This window comes from Labeo rohita, chromosome 5 (genome assembly GCF_022985175.1).
Source record: "Labeo rohita strain BAU-BD-2019 chromosome 5, IGBB_LRoh.1.0, whole genome shotgun sequence".
NCBI lineage: Eukaryota > Metazoa > Chordata > Actinopteri > Cypriniformes > Cyprinidae > Labeo > Labeo rohita.
In genome coordinates, this window is record NC_066873.1 from 39,934,636 (window position 1) to 39,954,686 (window position 20,051).

Below are 20,051 nucleotides of genomic sequence, written 5' to 3' on the forward strand. Positions count from 1 at the left end.
ATTTGTGATTGAGAACATGCGTGGGAAGGGCCAGTAACTTCTCTACTGTTTTTCTTTCTCCCTTTTTCCACTCTACAGAAATTTGGTGCCGCACTGATGGAGATGAGACATCCCACCACCAGCGTAGAGGACAGAAAGTGAGTGTGTGTGCGTGCGCGAGTGGAGACACAAGCGAGTGATTTTCTTCTCGTCCTCCCACCCATCTGCTTTCCCATAATTAATTTTTTTTCAGTGTTTCAGTTCACACACCTACACAGAGTCTAACATATATGCAACAGGCACACACATTAACACATAGAATGCATTTTTTCTCTCTTCTGTACACTGGAACTGTTCACATAAACACACACAAAGAAATTTCTTTCTCTTTCTGTCTCTCAGGACATACAAGGTGCGTTTTAACAGCGTCTCTTCATATTCTGACACCCGCAAATCCTCCAGTGACGAGCCTGAATCTAAAGCCAACTTTGAGAGCACCGGACCATTTGCTAATGTCAGGTACTGTACTGCCTGTATTTGGAAAAAATATTACAATTTTTAAAAACATGTCTGGGTTATTCCAACTGAAAATCAAAAGAAAGAAAATAAAGTTTGATAAATTGTCACAATGCAAAATTATATCTATGATATTATATTATATATAAATATTTTTTATAACATTATAATAGCATATTATATTATATATATTATTATAAATGTTATAAAAATATTTTCTTTATTTAAAAAGGAATTTATACTAAGTATAGTTCAAGTCTATTAGCTGCACAATGCACATTTCTTAATATTAAGTCTTAAAAATGTTTTAATGTCACTATTGATAAGGACAGTATGATCTTTAAATAATGTCGGCCTTTAAATGCTAAATATTTAAAGTATAACTTGCAATAGTTCCACTTAAGCACAACCAAATATACTTAAGTATATCTATTTAATTTTCTTCTCTTTGGTTTCTTCCAATGTGGCCCTCTGGCTTAAATTTATAGGCACTATAAAAAAAGTTGCTGCCTTAAATGTTTTTATGTATAATAACTTGGTTGTACAAGTCATTTCAACTTTACATTAAATAGGTTTTAAAAAATGTGCATTTTATATAAAAGTTGAGTTACATTTTGATTTGAGTTAAAAACATAAGATGCCATGATTTACTGATCATATTTTGGAATGTTTTGAAAATGCAATGTTTTGAAAATGTTGCAATGCACAAATTCTTAATTTTCCTAAAACTAACTAAACCTGTCCTAAAATTTCTTTATGCAAAATATATTTAGTTCACTCATTTCTTTTATTTATATATATATATTTATATATTAAATTTTCTCATTTGTATTTACTTTTCATATTTCTCGCTTTTTCTTTTTTTTTTTAATGGTGACTTGTACTTGTTTTTATAATTTTCTTTTCTTTGGCTTCTTTCAGTCTCTGTGAGGTCTCTCTGGCGTAAATTTAAGTTTAGTCAAAAATAAATTATTATTTTTTGGCCAATGTTGTGGTGATGTTTGATAAATTATGCTACAATGCAAACACTTTTTTAAATGCAAAAAAGGCTTTAATTGATATATGATTTCAATGACAAACAAACAATAAGTTTAATAAGTAAATAACAAATTATTTTGGTAATTCTGCACTATAAAGAATTTCCACCTATTTTAACTAAAAATCCAGCTGCTGCCTTAAATTTAAAGTGTAATAACTTTTTAAGTATTTCAGCTTACATTAAATCGGCTTAAAAATCAACTTGAATTTCATATAAAAAGTTGACGAGTTAAGTAAAAACATAAGCTGCCACGATTTACTGATCATATAATTTTTTACAGTGAGGAAAAATGTTGCAATGCACATACGATTAAAATAAAAATATGTTTGTTTTCTCATTTTTTTCTCTTGATTTTGTGGTTGGTCTTTTGTTTTTATGATATTCTCCTATATGTCTTTACGTATGTATTTGGTTTCTTCTGGTGTCTTTGTGGTCCCTCTGGCTTAAACTGAAGTTCATCAACTTCTTCAAAACTAAAAATACAAAGAGCAAAGGAACAGAGAGCAACCATCTAAAAGAAGTTTAGTTTGAAAAGAAATTCCATCCTAAAGCAATCAAAAGAAATTTCACACTTTTTGCAAATCAGCTTTGACTTGTGAGCCGTGCACGTACGCATGTGCGCACACTTGCGTAACATCCTCTCTGGCCTCGAATTTCATCCTTGTTTAGTTTTCTAAGTTTCAGGATCAAAGCTCACAGCCTCTGGCCTGATGTCCACAACCGTCCCACTATTATAATACGTTTCGTTTTGTATATACGGTACATCTATTTGTTTGTGTTGATGTGCTTCAAGTGTTCTCAATCCTCTGTTTCTCGCATGCAGATTCTCTGTGTTTGGCCTTGGCTCCCGGGCATACCCACACTTCTGTGCGTTTGCCCACGCAGTGGACACGCTGTTCGAAGAGCTTGGTGGGGAACGAATCCTGCGCATGGGAGAGGGAGATGAACTATGCGGCCAGGAGGAATCCTTTAGAACATGGGCCAAGAAGGTCTTCAAGGTAGTGCCATAAGCGTAGCAGTGGGCTACAGTCACTGCTTTGCATGTTTTGTTTTTTTTTGGGTAACATTTTATTTAAAGCCTTTATGTATAATGCATTATAAATGGTTGTTAAAGGGTATAATGCATTATATTATTATATTTATTCATTTGCTATTGAGAAAAAATGAGCTATATTGTAGAAACATTGGTCCTTTTTGGCCTTGTTTTGGCCTTTTTTGGGCTTAATAATCAGTGATTCTATATTTGAAAAAAAGTTTTTTTTTTTCCAGCATATGTTTTTGTAACTAAATAAGTAAATAATGGCAAAATTAATTTTTAGTTGGCTCAACTATTACGTTAAAGGGCCATTTATTTGGTGTAGTCAGGTGGATTCAGTTGTACAGTATTAATAATATTTTTTTTACCTAAATTAAAATATTTCATTTTAGATTTGATTATTTTTTTATTATGATTATTTAAATGTACATTTTATGCCTAAAATATTTCATGTATATTTATTGCACTGCACTTTTATTTATTTATTTATTTATTTTGATTTTAATTTAGACATTTTTAAGGTTAAAAAACATTTACATTGTTTAAACTGCACATATACTATATGTATGTTTATTTTCTTTTTAACATTTGAATGTCTATTTTTTTTTTTTATTTAGACATTCTTTAAGCCTAAAAAAATGATATTATAAATATAAATATTTATAGTTTCTAGTACTGCACATATACTTTTATTTATTTATTATTATTATAAGTATTTAAATGTTTTAATTTTAATAAAAACATTTACATCATATATTTATTCTATTATATTTATATATTTTTAAGTCTACAGAATATTTACTCTAAATATTTCTTGTACAGCACTTGTGATGTAGCATCATAAAATGTTGTCACGGATAAGCTTTTATCCTTTTTATCCCAGGCTGCATGTGACGTTTTCTGTGTCGGCGATGATGTTAATATTGAGAAAGCCAACGATTCCTTGATCAGCAATGATCGCAGTTGGAAGAAAAGCAAGTTCCGGATGACATACACGGCGGAGGCACCGACTCTAACGCAAGGTACATTGCTGCTGTACTACCTTCCATTCATCAAGGAATGACTCATCATTTCCGAAAGCCAATAAGCTTTTATCAAATTAAATGATACTTAAAGTCTCCCCTTGTGAACGGGGAAGTTTTTTTATCGCCTCAAAATTTATGACGCATGCCAATTGACTCTTGAAGGGACTGCCATTTTAGTGGCTCATTAGCTTGACACGGATTGTCTCAGCGCCGTGTTAGCATTACCCGGAGGATTGTAAACACTTCCTTATTCAATTGAGGAAAGTGTAAACAATGCATTTAGGGGCTGCCAAGCCTGATTTCCTATGTCACAGACTTTTTACCATTGCATCTAAAGTCCTCGAAATGATCTTGAAATAGGCGGCTCAGCTCCATTGTGAGTTTTATAGCAAATCAAGTTGTGGGGCCGCTAAATTGCCTTTTGATGTTTTATATGGTCTAATTTCACACAACATGTTTTAACTGTTGATTGGTTTCTGTGTCCACTCTCAGCGCTTTACAGCATCCATAAGAAGAAAGTTTACGGGGCCAAATTTCTGATGAGACAGAACCTACAAAGTGCCAGATCAAAGTATGTTTTTGCTAATATTCTGTCCAGTTTCTATTTTTCACAGATTTACATTCTTATTACAGTCGTTGACATTAAGGTCTGCCTTATAAACATTTGTGACCTATTCACCTTGGCAAACCGCCATCATTTTCTTATGTTTGTTTATAGAGGATTGGTGTGTTTGGATGGCTCTAAACTGAATTTTACAGAAATTTAAAAATATGTTTATGGTGAAATACTGTTTTAAACCCTGTGAAGTTAAGAAAATCTGTAACAGAAAATACATTTGATTTTAGCTAAATTAATGTCAATAACAGAAAGCTAATTTTGTATCTTGAGTTTATATAATGCTACTTTTAAATGTAACATTTGTGACCCAGGACCACAAAACCAGTCATAACCAGTCATCACTTTTTAAAAAAAACTGAATAGCTGAATAAATTGATAAAGCTTTCCATTGATGTGTGGTTTGTTAGGATAGGACAACATTTGGCCGAGATACAACTTTTTGAAAATCTGGAATCTGAGGGTGCAAAAAAATCTAAATAATAAGAAAATTGTCTTTAAAGTTGTCCAATTAAAGTTCTTAGTGATGCGTATTACTAAACAAAAATTAAGTTTTGATATATTTACAGTAGGAAATTTACAAAATATCTTCATGGAACATGATCTTTACTTTATATCCTAATGATTTTTGGCATAAAAGAAAAATTTGGAATTTTTGACCCATGCAGTGTATCGTTGGCTATTGCTACAAATATACCTGTGCTACTTAAGAATCTTTTTTGTGGTCCAGGGTCACATTTAACATTTACAAATAGCAAATAAAATCCTTTGTGATGTTACACTTCATTCCAGCTTATTGTAGCAAAAATACCCAAGGTGTGCAAAGATTATCAAAGGATCAGTTTCTCTTGTTTCATATTATCATGTTTTCTTACTTCCTGTCTACCAGCCGATTGACTATATTTGTGCGCCTTGATGCAAACAACCACGAGACCCTGAAATACTTGCCTGGTGACCATTTAGGCGTTTACCCTGGCAACAACGAACTTCTAGTTACGACTCTCATTGAGAAACTGGAGGACGCACCACCTGTCAATCAAATTGTGAAAGTGGAGTTTCTGGAAGAAAGAAACACAGCATTGGGTAACTATGCCTTTTTGCCTTCATAAAAATATGAAACTATCTGAAACTAATAACTATGATGTGCGTCTTAGAGGCTTAAATGGTTAGTCATTTCTTGTAAATGTCAACTAATGAAAAGCAACTTTGCAAAATAACTTGTCGCTCAATGATCTGCTTTGGTATATTATGGAAGGTGACAGCATATACATAAAATAATCTAAAATTACATACAGAGGACAAGAGTCAGAAGAGAGATGTGATACTTCTAGTGTTTCATCAATCGATGTCTGCCAGACCCACCAATCAAACATTATTTTGTGAACACAAAGGAAAGGCTTTCTTGGTATGCCTTTGTCTGCCGAACAGTCTGTTCATCAGGCATTCTAGTGTTCATGATGAGGCAAGGATCAGGGTGACCTGGTCCATAGTGCTGGTAATGTCACATTTACTGGAAAGTGAGCTTTCACTCGTAACACATAAAAAAAAAAAAATTGTAAAAAAAAAAAAATATATATATATAATATCATTATTATTATTATTATCATTATTATTATTTATTTATTTTTATTTATTTATTTTTTTTTAAGGCATGCACCAATAGGATTTTTTTGGCCAACAATTGGCTGATTTGTTCTATTGCATAAAACAGGACTTAAAAACAGAAAAAATAAAAATAAATAAATGATCGGTTCACTCCAAGCTGGTATTTAAACGGTTTTGTTCCTGCGTTCCTCTGTAATATTACCATTCCCGAAACTGGTCTGAGCAGAAAAAATACTGGTTAATAACGTTATTTTTTTTAAAACTTTTTCTTTGCCTAGTAATAATAATAAGAAGAATAAATTACAGCATTTTATTTACTTAAACTACCCCTATAAGCGTTTTGAGGTGAAAACCAGCATAAATTAGCAGGCTGTAGGTCACATTTTATTATTACATTTAGAAATAATAAGACTAAAATAAAACAAAATATTTACAAACATTACAAACACAATTAGGATATTTTAGTTCCCTTCTCTCCACAACAAATTCTCTAAAGTTGCATTTAGGCTAAATATAAACGTCAACCCAAAATGAATTAATTTAAAAGCGAAACTGAATCCTACCCCTCTCATTCTGCATGAATCCAGATATTTCTATAAACTATAGGCTTTGTACTGTGAAGCGCCGATGTGATCACTGCAACTGTTACTCTGTAATTTTATGGTCATACCAACGCTGTTGGTTCATCATTCAAAACTGTAAAGTTTTTGCAAAATAAAGAAAACGGCTTTCTGCCATCTCGGTTTCCTTTCTGTGAACTGTGGAGTGCACTAGAATGATCTCAGCACAATTTTTTCTTTTGCTTTGTTAATGATTTAAGTGAAATATAGTTTGTGTAAAGACCTATATATTCCTTTTATGTAGCCTATATAGTTTTACTCTGTTTTCTCTGTTCACAGACACGCTGCAGGTGCGTGATGTGAATCTGTGTTCTACTTTATCCTGCTGTTTTTGCTGGTTTCAAACACACAAACAGCTGCGTATTACCTGCCATTCATCTTCACGTAAATGTAGGCCTAATGCTTGCCGGTTCGTGACATATCCTCGGATATACTAACGCCGGGGCATTGCAATTGCGACCCACCTATGATGAATTTACAGCTAAGCTAGGGCATTTCACTCGTTTGCAAGGCTGTACTATGCCGTCTGACAAACGAATGTATATTTTGTAGAAATGTTATTTTGTTTCGGCAGGTTTTTAATGTTTAACAGAAACGTTGGACAGTTCATTGCCTTTGTGCAGCTGATTAATAAACCATCAGTATCGGCACTTTTCATGCTATATGCTGATGGCTTTTAAATAATAAAAAATCAACCGATAAATATCGTCGCCTGATACATCGGTGCATCCCTCACTTTTATTATTATTTTTTTAAAAAGATTAAAACGAGCTTCCACTAATTGTTCCCTACTCAAAGTGTATGCATTAACATTATTGAGAATATTTACATGCACAAACTCATATGTCATATGAATGCATTTAATGTTTATTTTTAAACAGTTTAAATTTATGAAAAAGGATTTTGCTTTAACCTTCTCAGCGTGCTGTCAGCTCATTCAATGTTTGCATTAAATAAATTCAAATCTCATGTAAATGCAATTCTTTTGCATTGTTAGGTTTTTATAATCTGCTGATCCTTGACAGTTATCAGTGCAGTCTGCGTGTAAACGCTCATTGCAACATTTGCATACTGAAATAAAATGATTATTCAGTTGTAAGACACACTATTTAAACCCACATGACAAGTTAATTGCTTCATATAATGTTAAAGGATGAATGCTGGATTTATCTGCTTTGGCTTCATTATGATCTATGACAGAGATATTTAGATTAAATAGACAATTTTGGCATCCAAAACTTCACCCGCAGGGACAGATTTTGATGCTGTCATGCTATTGTTTGAATCTGTTACAAATCTGACTGAATCAAAAACATTTGTGATGCTAAATGATGTGCTTTCAATCAGGGTTTCATCTTTTGTGCTTGAGGCACTGTTCCATTTTCCCATTTGAGCCGTTTTATTCTGTTTGTTCTCTTTTGTTGAAGTTTTTCATCATCATATAAGTAAACATAAAATTGTCTTGCACTGAAACTATTTTTGCTTTTTGTTTTCATATTGTCAGTACTAATAGAATAAGTATGAAACATGAACAGAACAAACGTTTTCAGAAATATCGCTCTGGATACTTAAAATAATATCATGGCAATTTTTGTCAGCGGTTTTGAAGGATGTCTCTTTTTGATATTTCTTTACAGTATTAAAGACGATGCATATCTTTTTGAAAGAGTTGTATAGCTTTGATGATACTGACAGGAAATCTACAGTCTATCAGTTTTAATGATAGAAGCTACTTGTCTTTTAAAAAGGTTAGCTCAAGTGAGATTTCTCACCCTACCTTGTTGAGAAATATGTCAGGATGACTGAAAACCAGGCAGTGACCTTTACAAAGGGAAAATGAGGTTGCTGCAACTCTTTCTGCTTTTTCTGACAATCATTACAGATGTGGTCTCATTGAAGCCTGCGTTATTGTGGACAAAAGAGGTATTTTAACAAAAGTATATGCCTTGTGTGCATTATGAGGGTACAGTTCACACAAAAATGAAAACTCATTATTTACTCATCCACATGATGACTTATACTGTATATTTGAGATCCTCTGAAGGCATATAATAGTTTAATATGAGAGGAAAAAGGTCAAATTAAAGTCACTGTTTGCTTAAATCTTCCCCTTCACCATAACTCTAAAATCTTATTTGCATTTGTGAATATCTGAATGTCACATGAAGTTAGATGGCAATAATAGCAAACCTCATGTTTTCTTAAAGTATGAAGGATTTTTATTTGAGAAAAACTACTGTCATAAACAAAACTCTTCACGACAAACCATCAAAATAAAAGTTTGGTGTAACTTGAAGAAATTGTGATGGAAACATTACTATTGTACAGTAGAATGTATATCTAACTGTTACGACAACTTCTACTATTACTACTAATAAAATGATTATTAAAACATTTTTTAATTAATAATTATACAAATTCCATTTTTTTTTTTATTTTAACAGTACACCTCTGTTGTGCAGCACTTTATTTGCCAAAAAAGAAAGCGTTTAATTAATTTTTCATTTGGTTAAAAGATAAATTAAATTAATGTTTTATGCCAGATTTTATTAATTTAATTACAACAAAAGTTAAACTACATTACAGTATTTAATGGGGCCCTATTATTGCCCTATTTATTATTAAAAAGGTTTTGATAATTAAAATTTCGTTAAACCATTAACATAGAATCACAGAATTTATTTTTACAAAAAAGAAAAGAAAATGACGAACTTGAGAAAAAAACAATGTATTTTATAAGGCTATAAATTTTTTTATTTTTGTTTAACTTTTAATAAATTGCTGTTAATTTGTATACATTTCATGATTTCAATTAGTTAGACATGCCTTTTAATAAATAAATTTTAATTTAACCATTAAAACAGAATCCAAAAAAATTAAGAAGGTTCTTTATACTGTTCTTTAGATTACAAAATGTTTTTCACACTAAGAAAAAAAGTTTATGCTATTATTTGATTACCAGAAAAACAGCATTAAAAATTATCAGGCCCTATTATTTTACAAAAATAATTGTATTTTGATTATTAAAATTTAATTAAAACGGAATCCAGAAAAATTACACAGAACACAGAATTTGTAAAAATAAAAGAGTAAAGTAAATAAATAAAACAATTTGAGAAAAAATAAAAACAGATTTTATAGGGTCTTAAAATGTGTTTTTTGTTTAACTCGTAATACATTTATGTGTAAGTTTGTATAAGTCATGATTTCAGTTAATTAGACATGCTTTTTGGTAAATTAATTTTAATTTAACCATTAAAACCATTAAAAGAGCCCAGAAAAATTAAAATGGAAAAAAAATGGAATCCAAAAAAATGTAAACCAAAAAATTGAAATTTGAGGAAAAAAATAAAACCGATTTCATGGGGCGCTAACTAAAAGTTTTGTTTTGCTATCTATGGTTAAATTACGAACCTTCAAAATCTACGGAAGAACAGAAGATTCTTTATACTGTTTTTTAGATTATAAAGAAATCCATTTATCTTTGGGGAACTCATTAGTTGGTTCGAGGTATCACTGCAAAAAAAAAAAAAAAAAAAAACTTTTGAACTTTATTTTCAAGGTTTTAATCTGCTGCTAGTCAAAACATGAGTAAATCACTGGTTAAATCAGGATCAAACTGAAAAATCTAGGTCATATCAGCACTCTTAACAAATCAGACCCTCTTTATCTTCTGCAGGTGTGATTAGCAACTGGACAGACGAGAGTCGTATCCCGCCCTGTACCATCTATCAGGCTTTCAAATACTTCCTGGACATAAGCACCCCTCCAAGTCCACTACTACTGCAACAGTTTGCTCCTCTCGCGACGAATGAGAAACAGAGAAAGAGACTAGAGGTCCTCAGCAAGGTAAGAAAACAACAAATAACTGCACACACTCATGCACTTCCCTAATTATCAAGTAAGACATTTATTTGCATCAATACAAGCCGTGCTAAAGCACAGTAATGATCTAAGACCCATTTTCACCCACTTCTTCCATATAAGACAAAAGGCGTCACGTCGCCACATGCGGCCCTGCCTTTTCCGCCTCAAATCGGCAGTAATTTTCTCAGTTTGATAACTTATTAGCTCTGAAAATCAACCCCCTCCTCCCTACTTCCTTTTTTCTCCCTCCCATGCCTGTTTTTGCTCTCTCACATGAGCTTCTCAGTGTCAACACCAAGGCATGGAAATATTTCTCTTTCATTGCCTCCCACTGAAACACTCTGTGCAATTTTTTGAAATGTTGCTAAAAATGGCTGCTTAGTTAGTGAGTCATCCTTTCTGGTTCAAATGATTCTGATGAAGGAATGGCGTGAACTAGAGGAGAGCGACAGAGGGACATTGACACATTCTTTGCAGACGTCCTTTCAGCTGAGTTCACATCAGTGAGGATGGCAACTCCCCGCAGTTTCTCTCTGCCTGTTTAAAAATTAGTAATTTTGTATATTTTAAGCATTTGTTTGGATTACACTACCAAAAGTTTAGAGTCAGTAAGATTTTTTTTTTTTTTTTTAAGAAGTCTCTTTAAAAAAATAAAGAGGCTGCATTTATGTATTCTGTAAAAACAGTAATATTGTAAAATATTATTACAGTTTAAAATAACTGTTTTCTATTTGAATATATTTTAAAATGTTATTTATTTTTGGATGGCAAAGCTGAATTTTCAGCAGCCATTGCTCCAGTCTTCAGTGTCACATGATCTATTATGCTATTATGCTGATTTGTTCTAAAGAATATTTTTTTATTATTATTATTGTCATCTCCAAAAGCAGGGGTAATACTAGAGGTGTCAATCGATTAAAAAAAAATAAAATAAAAAATTAATCACACTTTTTTTCTGAAATTAATTGCGATTAATCCTACCTGACATTACTTTTATATTGCAATAATTTCACGTTTAATCTTCAAATTAATGTAGAAACAACATAAAGTATATTTTTATTTAATTTATTTAATGCCATCATGATGTCTCTATGAATTGTTTCCTACTATTTAACCACTGACTATAGCCATTCAACATTACAGTATAATTGAGAGCTATCACTTTAACATTTATTAGCCTTTAAAAAATAACTTCTAATTTAAATGAATTTAAAACATTCTTCACATAAACCCATTATAATAAATGTCATATAGCTACCTGTGCTACCTTCAGCAAGAAAATATAGCCTAATTTAATAAAGTTATCAAACACTAAATTTTAAATTAAATAAAGATAAAGCTTAAAAATACAGACATTATTGATTTCATCTTTTTCATTTAATTATTTGATTAATAGACATCACAGCAGCTGGTTATTAGGATATTTTGGCTTCTATTACTTTAAAACTTGACGCGGATCTGATACTGCTTTAAATGTGACTCATAAATAATTGCACAGTTGCAACATGCAGTTTTAATGTAGCTTTAATTGCCTTTTTTGGAACTTCATGTCTTAACTGACGACATAACTATGACATTGCATACTCGTACTGTAGTTTCATTTGAATTTTGTTTGAATATGATACAGGTCTCTAATATAGCCTAATACAGTGTGTGCCGGCACGTTTGTGCAATTGAAGAGCACGCATTACGAGTGCAGTATAAAAGCTGACAGGACAGGAAGATTTGTTTTTACCAACATATGACCTGACAACATCTCATCTGACCACAGTTCGCTGATGTTCTACTGAAGCTCCTCATCACTGGTACCGTTTCTGCACTCGGGCCTGGTACTGAGGCGAAGTTGGAGCGTGACTGAAAAGTCTCGAGTTTAACGTGCTCGTAAAGACGTTCTGTGTCCAAATAAACGCAATTCTTTAGCAGTTGTGAGTGGGATGGACAAACCTAGCCCCGTCCCTGTGTTAATTGTGTCAAATATTTTTAACGCATTAATATTAAAAAAATCAACGCGCTAATTTTGACACCACTAGTTAATGCATTTATGGAAACTGTGATGCATTTTATTTCAGGATTCTTTGATGAATAGAATGGCATTTATTTGAAATGGAAATCTTTTCTAACGCTATAAATGTTCTTGCTGTCACTTTTGATCAATTTAGTGTCCTGAGTGCTGAATAAAAGTACTTATTTCTAAAAGTCAGCTTCATCAGCTTTTCAGATTTGCAACCATAAAGGTCCTTGCCATTAAGTTGTCTTTGTATCATTTAGTTATAATCACAGTGTTGAGTTTTTTCTACATCTAAAATTCATAAATGCATTGTCTTTTTATTTTATTTTATTTACTTATTTATTTACTTATTTATTTTTTGAAGTAAGTAGAGCAAATACTGTATATGCTGAAGAAATGGACAGAAAAAATAAATATGATTGACTGTATATGATTTGTGCATCACTATATTGTAGTCTTTTGAAGCCATATGATAGTCTAGTAGACATAACTTTTAGAAGTATACAGTCTGTATCTTTTTTTTATATATATATATAACTTGACAGCTCTAGTAAAGCTGTACTTTGTTGTGTGGGAAATAACAGTCTGGACATTGTGTCTAAATAACCTTTTATGTTTGAAAAAATGGAGTGCCATGATGGTGAGTCGACGGTGACAGATTTTTCTCTTTAAGGAGACATCTGAAAAGACCTTTCTGGCTCCGTTTTACGCTCATTTGACTAACACATTTACGCAAATTATAGTGTTGACAGGTTTTTTTTACCTCGCTTCTTACTGTCAGTTCACGGCACAAGGTGCTTGCAGAATGTTTTGAGCGATTGCCATTCATCCAGAGCTCATGTGCCAAACCAGAGCTACTGGAAATGTCACAATGATGTTATATGCTTCATTCTGTGTCTCCTCAGGGTTTGCAGGAGTATGAGGAGTGGAAGTGGTACAATAACCCCACCATAGTGGAGGTGTTGGAGGAGTTCCCATCCCTCCAGATCCCCTCCACCCTACTCTTGACCCAGCTACCCCTCTTACAGCCACGATACTACTCCATCAGCTCCTCTCCAGACCTCCATCCAGGAGAGATACACCTCACTGTGGCGGTGGTGTCCTATCGACCCAAAGGTAAAAAAACAAAACAAAAAAAAAACAAACAAGTGATTGCTAAAGCATTGCCTTTTCATAGCTCTTAATTGAACTCTTAGTTATGTTTCATTTAAATATGAGTTTTACATCAGGACAGTAAAAATGCTTAGAATTTTGCAGAAAGACTAAAGATGCTAAAGTAAAAACCTGTTAATTGGTACCTGTTAGTATATGGGGAAAATATGACCAAATATGGTGAAAAACTGTATATGTATGAATGTAAAAAGACATTCCCTGCATGACACATCATACGATGTAACTAACATGAAATGTCATTGCTTATACAGAAAAAAATAACATAAGTGGTAAATAAGTGGTAACAGCCTTTATGTATAATATACATATATGTGTTTATATAGTATATACATATTCATGTACATTATACATAAAGTCTTTAAGTAAAGTGTTACCAAAAATGTTTTTTTTTTTTTTTAAATTGAAGACATCTCACACTTTAACAAAGGACAGATTAACACTGACTCTTCAAATAGACAGAAAAACACATATTACAAAATACTTAAATTTTCCTTCATGAAAATTCTTGTTTTAAACTTTGTAAGAATCTAAGAAATTCATTTAAGAATCTTCAAAAATGTATCTCGGTTGCCACAATCAATTCAACTGTTTTCAAGAGTAAATAAACAATATAAAATGAATTTCAGAAGGATCATGTGACACTGCAGAGTAATAAATTTAGCAAAATAGTCTTTTTAAAAATATATTAAAATAGAAAACAGTGATTGTCATAAATACTGTTGTTACTGTAATTTGATCAAATGTAGCCTCAGTGAGCATAAGAGACAGACCAACAACAAACTTGTGAACAGTAGTATTTTTGCTTTATTTGCTTGATCAATATGCAGAGATTGATTGATTGTAGTAAGTGATGTAAGAAATCTTTAATTCAGAGACATTTTCTGATGAAATCTAGTCCCAGGTGTTGGTCACTGGATACATATTTGAGATGCTGTTTGTACCAGGTGTTAACGGTAATGCGTCTCTGCTCATCAGTTTAACACCAGATGTTCAAAGCAGGTGTAAACAGGACCTGATGTTCTGTTTAACCAATGCAATCCACTTCACAGTGTTAAAAATGTTTCCAGTGCTTCTCCATCACTCATCTCAAACTGTGAGAGTCACACTAAACAGCCTCTCACTTTTAACAGTTGCAGTGACATACGGCCTGAAAACCCAAATTTCCCCAACAGCGGTATGGTGTGAATAATTGGGTGCTTAATAAGAGACTATGAACTTAATTAGCAATTTGACTGAAGTGCCTAATGAATTGTGAATAATCTGTATTGTCTGAAGAGAAACCGGGCTGGCTGTCTGTGGTATTACTCTGATTCTGACTGTTCTTCTAATAACTGCTCATTTATTTTAAAGATAGGGACTACATGAAAATTAAATGATCAAATTAATTCTGCATCTGCTCATTTGCTGTTAAGTCTTTCTAGTTAACATGCGCGAAAGCGAAACTACGATCTAATCTCTCTTACACATTTTTAATGCATTGTAAACATGTAATTATGTGCATAATGGTGTAATTGGCGGCTGAAATATAGCAATTTCACTCCATTTGAAGCAAGTGATGTCAGCCCTGAGCAGTCCTAAATTGCTAGGCATTAGATCGGTGTCAGGGGGTGTCAGGTTAAAGGATTATGTGTTTTATTCCGGCTAGATGGAGAAGGTCCAGTGCACCATGGAGTGTGCTCCTCCTGGCTCAATAGCTTGGAAGAAGGCGATACGGTGCCCTGCTTTGTCAGAGGGTAAAGCATTTATAAACTTGTCAAATGTGTCCACTAACGGTAGTTTTCTTATGGATTTGATAAAACCAAAGGATGTGTTTTGTCTTTCAGGGCTCCAACATTCCGTATGCCAAAAGACAACCAGGTTCCATGTATTCTGATTGGTCCAGGAACTGGAATCGCTCCATTCAGAAGCTTCTGGCAACAGAGACTGTATGATATTGAAAACAAGGGTAGGCTTTTGGTTGCTTATGAATTTAAAATGTGCATTTAAATTTACAATTCTGAGAAAGCAATGCATATTTTAGATATATTTATAACATTTTTGCATTTTTGTAGAATAACACAAAAAATGATGTAGGTATCCAGCCATCTAAAGTTTTTATTTTATGTAAATTTATGTAAATTTTATGTTTTAATTACTTGAACTTATAAACTCAAATTAAAAAAAGTAATTCAAATTTTCAGTTCTGAGAAAGGTCTAGCATTGTTTGATTTATTTTTCAAATTCAGTGACATTTCATCACTTTTTGTAGAATAAAATTAATTTAAAAAAAAGTATTTATTTATTTTAGTTTTTTATTTGTATAGGTAATTTGCTGTAATTGCTTGAATTTACACATTCTAATTTAAATGGTACATTCAAATATATAGGTCTGAGAAAGGTTTAACATTGTTTGATTCATTTATATAATATGACATGGCAGAAAAAAAAAATAATTATTGTTGTTGTTGTTATTGTTATGATTATTATTAAAATGCAGTTTTATTAAACAGTTTTATATATTAATTTTAATACATTTTTCATTTGTAAATCATGTAAATCAGTGATATTTCAGCAATTTTTGATTAAAAAGTTTATTTATAATTGTAATATATTTGTTTTACATTTGTTTTACATTTTACATTTTTTTTTTTTTTTATATATTTGTATTTATTTGTTTTACACATTTTACAACTTTCTTACACACACACACATACATATATATATATATATATATATATATTAATACTATTGTATTTTTTATTGTATTTTTTGTATTGTATTTTATGATTTGTTTTACTATATATATATATATATATATATATATATATACAGTTAATTGAAAAAATAATAAAATTGTATTTTTACATTTTGTTATTGTATAATTAATTAATAATTTGTATATAATAAACATTACATGTACTTATACTTTCACAAATATACTTTGCCATTTATCATTGAGTTACATCTTAAATTTGCCATGTTTTATTTAATCAGGAATCAAGGCATGCCCCATGATCTTGGTTTTCGGTTGTCGGCAGTCACAGATTGACCACATTTACAAGGAAGAGACCATCCAGGCGAAGAACAAGGAAGTGTTTAAAGAGCTTTACACCGCATACTCGAGAGAGCCTGGGAGACCAAAGGTTAGAATATGATGCCTTGGCAAATATTAGTGAGGATATTTCAAATCCATTTATGCTCCAGCATTAGTGAGGGGTTTAGCTAGATGCTCATGTGAATCATAGGGATTAATGGGAAAATGAAAAATGGACTTTATTTGAAGAAAGTCTTTGATTTTCTCTGTTGTTTATTAAACTCAACGAGCACAGCAAAGTATTTCTGACTGATCAAATAACAGTGGAACAATGCCATGTTGCTCACAGACATACATTTCCTTATCTTACAATTTTTATTATTATTTTTTTCCTCTCAGAAATACGTCCAGGATGTGCTTCGCGAGCAGTTGTCTGAAACAGTGTACAAGTATCTGAGAGAAGAAGGAGGACACATTTACGTCTGTGGAGACGTCACCATGGCTGGAGACGTACTGAAAACAGTCCAGCAGATCTTTAAACTGCATGGAAACATGTCTCTGGAAGATGCCGGGTTCTATATCAGCAAACTAAGGGTTAGATCCCACTTTTTTTCAAACTTTGTCCTATAGATAGTGGTGCTGTTTGGCTGTTTATTTAAAATTGTCTTCTAGGGCTAGGTAAAAAATACTGATTTCTCGATTACGATCAATTCTCTTTTTTATGATTCCTCAATTCCAAGAATCAGGATTATTTTTTAATTATATTTTTACATTTATATTTATAATTTATGATCAATTGGTCATTTATCAGCAAAACTAAGGGCTGGGTCCCACTTTTTTTCAGACTTTATGCTATAGTTAGTGGTGTTATTTAAAACTGACCCTTCTTGTACAAAGGTAAAAAAGTACAAGGTCATTTGAGAAGTTATAGTTACTAGTTCTAACTAGTTCTCACATTTACAGTTGAAGTCAAAAGTTTACATACACCTTGCAGAATATGCAAAATGTTCATTATTTTACCAAAAATAAGAGGTATCATACAAAATGCATGTTATTTTTAATTTAGTACTGATCTGAATAAGATATTTCACATAAAATATGTTTACATATATTCCACAAGAGAAAATAATAGTTGAATTTATAAAAATGACCCTGTTCAAAAGTTTAAATACATTTGATTCTTGACAGTATGTGTTGTTACCTGAATGATCCACAGCTGTGTTTTTTGTTTAGTGATAGTTGTTCATGAATCCCTTGTTTGTCCTGAACAGTTAAACTGTCTGCGGTTCTCCAGAAAAATCCTTCAGCTCCCACAAATTCTTTGTTTTTTCAGCATTTTTGTGTCTTTTAACCCTTTCCAATAATAACTGTATGATTTTGAGATCCAACTTTTCATATTGAGGACATCTGAGGGACTCGTATGCAACTATTACAGAAGGTTAAAACGCTCACTGATGCTTCAGAAGGAAACACTATGCATTAAGAGCCAGGGGGTGAAAACATTTTAACAGAATGAAGATGTCTACATTTTTCTTATTTTGCCTAAATATCAAAATAAGTTAAATTTACCCTGATCTTCAAATTCAAAAGTTTCCACCCCCCTGCTTTTAATACATAATTTTTCCTTCTGAAGCATCAGTGAGCATCTGAACCTTCTGTAATAGTTGCATATTTGTCCATCAGTTGTCCTCAGTGTGAAAAGATGGATCTCAAAATCATACAGTATGTAGTCTTTTATGTAAAATATCTTATTCAGGTCAGTACTAAATAAAAAAATAAAACGCATTTTGTGCGATCCCTCTTATTTTGGTACAATAGTTAACATTTTGCAAGGTGTATGTAAACTTTTGACATTGAATTGTATTTTTACTCTTTTTTTCATAATTAACAGACAGTTTTTCAGGGTTACATCCTGCTTTTTTTTTTTTTTTTTTTTTTTCAAAACTTCATGCTGGATTTAGCAGCTCCGTTAGGTCATTTATTTAAAACTGATCCATTGTGTGTAAAGGTAAATCAAGTACAAGGTCATCTGAGAAGTTCTAGTTACTTTCTCAAACTGTTTTCTCCTCTTTCTTGTTGAAGGATGAGAATCGATACCACGAGGACATTTTCGGTGTTACCCTGCGCACTTACGAGGTCACCAACCGTCTAAGGTCGGAGTCTATTGCGTACATCGAAGAGAGCAAGAAAGACACGGATGAGTAAGTGCTGTTTACTTATTCTCCATCCGTCCTCCTCTCTACTCGAGTAGCCTTGGGTTATCCATGCTTGTAGGAGGACCTTGCGCTGTGTAGATTACTGTAGATACAGCCTCTGGACCAGCATCACTGAATGCCAACCGTAACCATAGAGACGGAGGCTGAGAAGAGGCTGCAGCGTAACAGGATTAGTGAGAAGAGAGTGGCTGTGCTATTCTCTGTTTGTGCTCTCACAGATAAGAGCTTGTTCATCGCATACTCGCTGTGAGAGCAGAGGGAGGGAGAAGTGCTTTAACCGTAGTGTGCGCTTAACTGGCCTTTTTGCCGGATGGCTACCGTAGTTCCTGTGAGAGGTGTCACTTATTTTGCTGTTTTATGATGAAAGTCCTTGTGTTGGAGGACGAGAGCTATCTCACGGTCCCTCGCCATGTGTCATTTGGTACTCTTTTGGATAGTGGGCAATATTGAATTAACAAATATATCACAAAATAATGAAATATCATTATGAAATGCAATGAAATGTGAGCATGAATACATGAATTAAGCATGAAAGAGCTGTCCATCGCTTACTGCTTTTAATTAAATTAGTTACATGATATGCAGAGTAATGAATCAAATGAATCGCAATTACAGCCCACAATTACTTATGCAAAATGAAAAACGTCATGAAATATGAAACATACACTACTGTTCAAAAGTTTGTGGATGGTGATTTTTTTTAAATTGAAAGACATCTCTTATGTTCACCATGATATGATAAAAAAAAAATTATGATTTAAAATAACTGTTTTCTATTAGAATATATTGTAAAATGTAATTTATTCCTGTGATGCAAAGCTGAATTGTCAGCATCATTACTTTAGTCTTCAGTGTCACATGATCCTTCAGAAATCATTTATATATTCTTATTTAGTGCTCAAGAAATATTTCATTTTATTCATGTTAAAAGCAGCTGTGCTGTTTATTTATTTTTTTTTTTTTGTAGAAACCATGATACATGATACAAAAAAATATTACTGGCGCCAAACCTTTAAACAGTAGTGTAAATCTTGAAAAAAAAATAAAAAATTAAAAAAATTAAAAAATTAAAAAAAAGTAATTTATGGCATGTATGTTGTGAAATATATTTATGAAAACAAATATTTGTTTATTCAAATATTTAAATAATTTCAGCATTTAAAGATTATTTAGTCTATATTTTATATATGCATTACCAGTCAAAAGTTTTTGAACAGTAAGACTTTTTTTTTTTTTTTATCTGCATTTATTTTATCCGAAATACAGCAAAGGAATTAATATTGTGAAATATTCTAGCTATAAATAGCTACATTTTCAGCATCATCATTCTAGTCTTCA

The 20,051-nt window shown here is 32.2% G+C and overlaps 1 protein-coding gene across 1 annotated transcript in view; it reads left to right on the forward strand.

The window, feature by feature from the left end:
• nos1 (nitric oxide synthase 1 (neuronal)) overlaps positions 1-20,051 on the forward strand; it is a 68,693-nt gene that overhangs the window by 43,202 nt on the left and 5,440 nt on the right. The window contains exons 16-28 of the mRNA XM_051110562.1: positions 79-137; positions 382-498; positions 2,358-2,532; positions 3,454-3,592; positions 4,088-4,166; positions 5,101-5,294; positions 10,116-10,285; positions 13,217-13,427; positions 15,130-15,217; positions 15,308-15,429; positions 16,458-16,606; positions 16,897-17,091; positions 18,580-18,698. Of these exons, the coding sequence (XP_050966519.1) occupies positions 79-137; positions 382-498; positions 2,358-2,532; positions 3,454-3,592; positions 4,088-4,166; positions 5,101-5,294; positions 10,116-10,285; positions 13,217-13,427; positions 15,130-15,217; positions 15,308-15,429; positions 16,458-16,606; positions 16,897-17,091; positions 18,580-18,698 (1,817 nt within the window). The remainder of the gene's footprint in view (positions 1-78; positions 138-381; positions 499-2,357; positions 2,533-3,453; positions 3,593-4,087; positions 4,167-5,100; positions 5,295-10,115; positions 10,286-13,216; positions 13,428-15,129; positions 15,218-15,307; positions 15,430-16,457; positions 16,607-16,896; positions 17,092-18,579; positions 18,699-20,051) is intronic.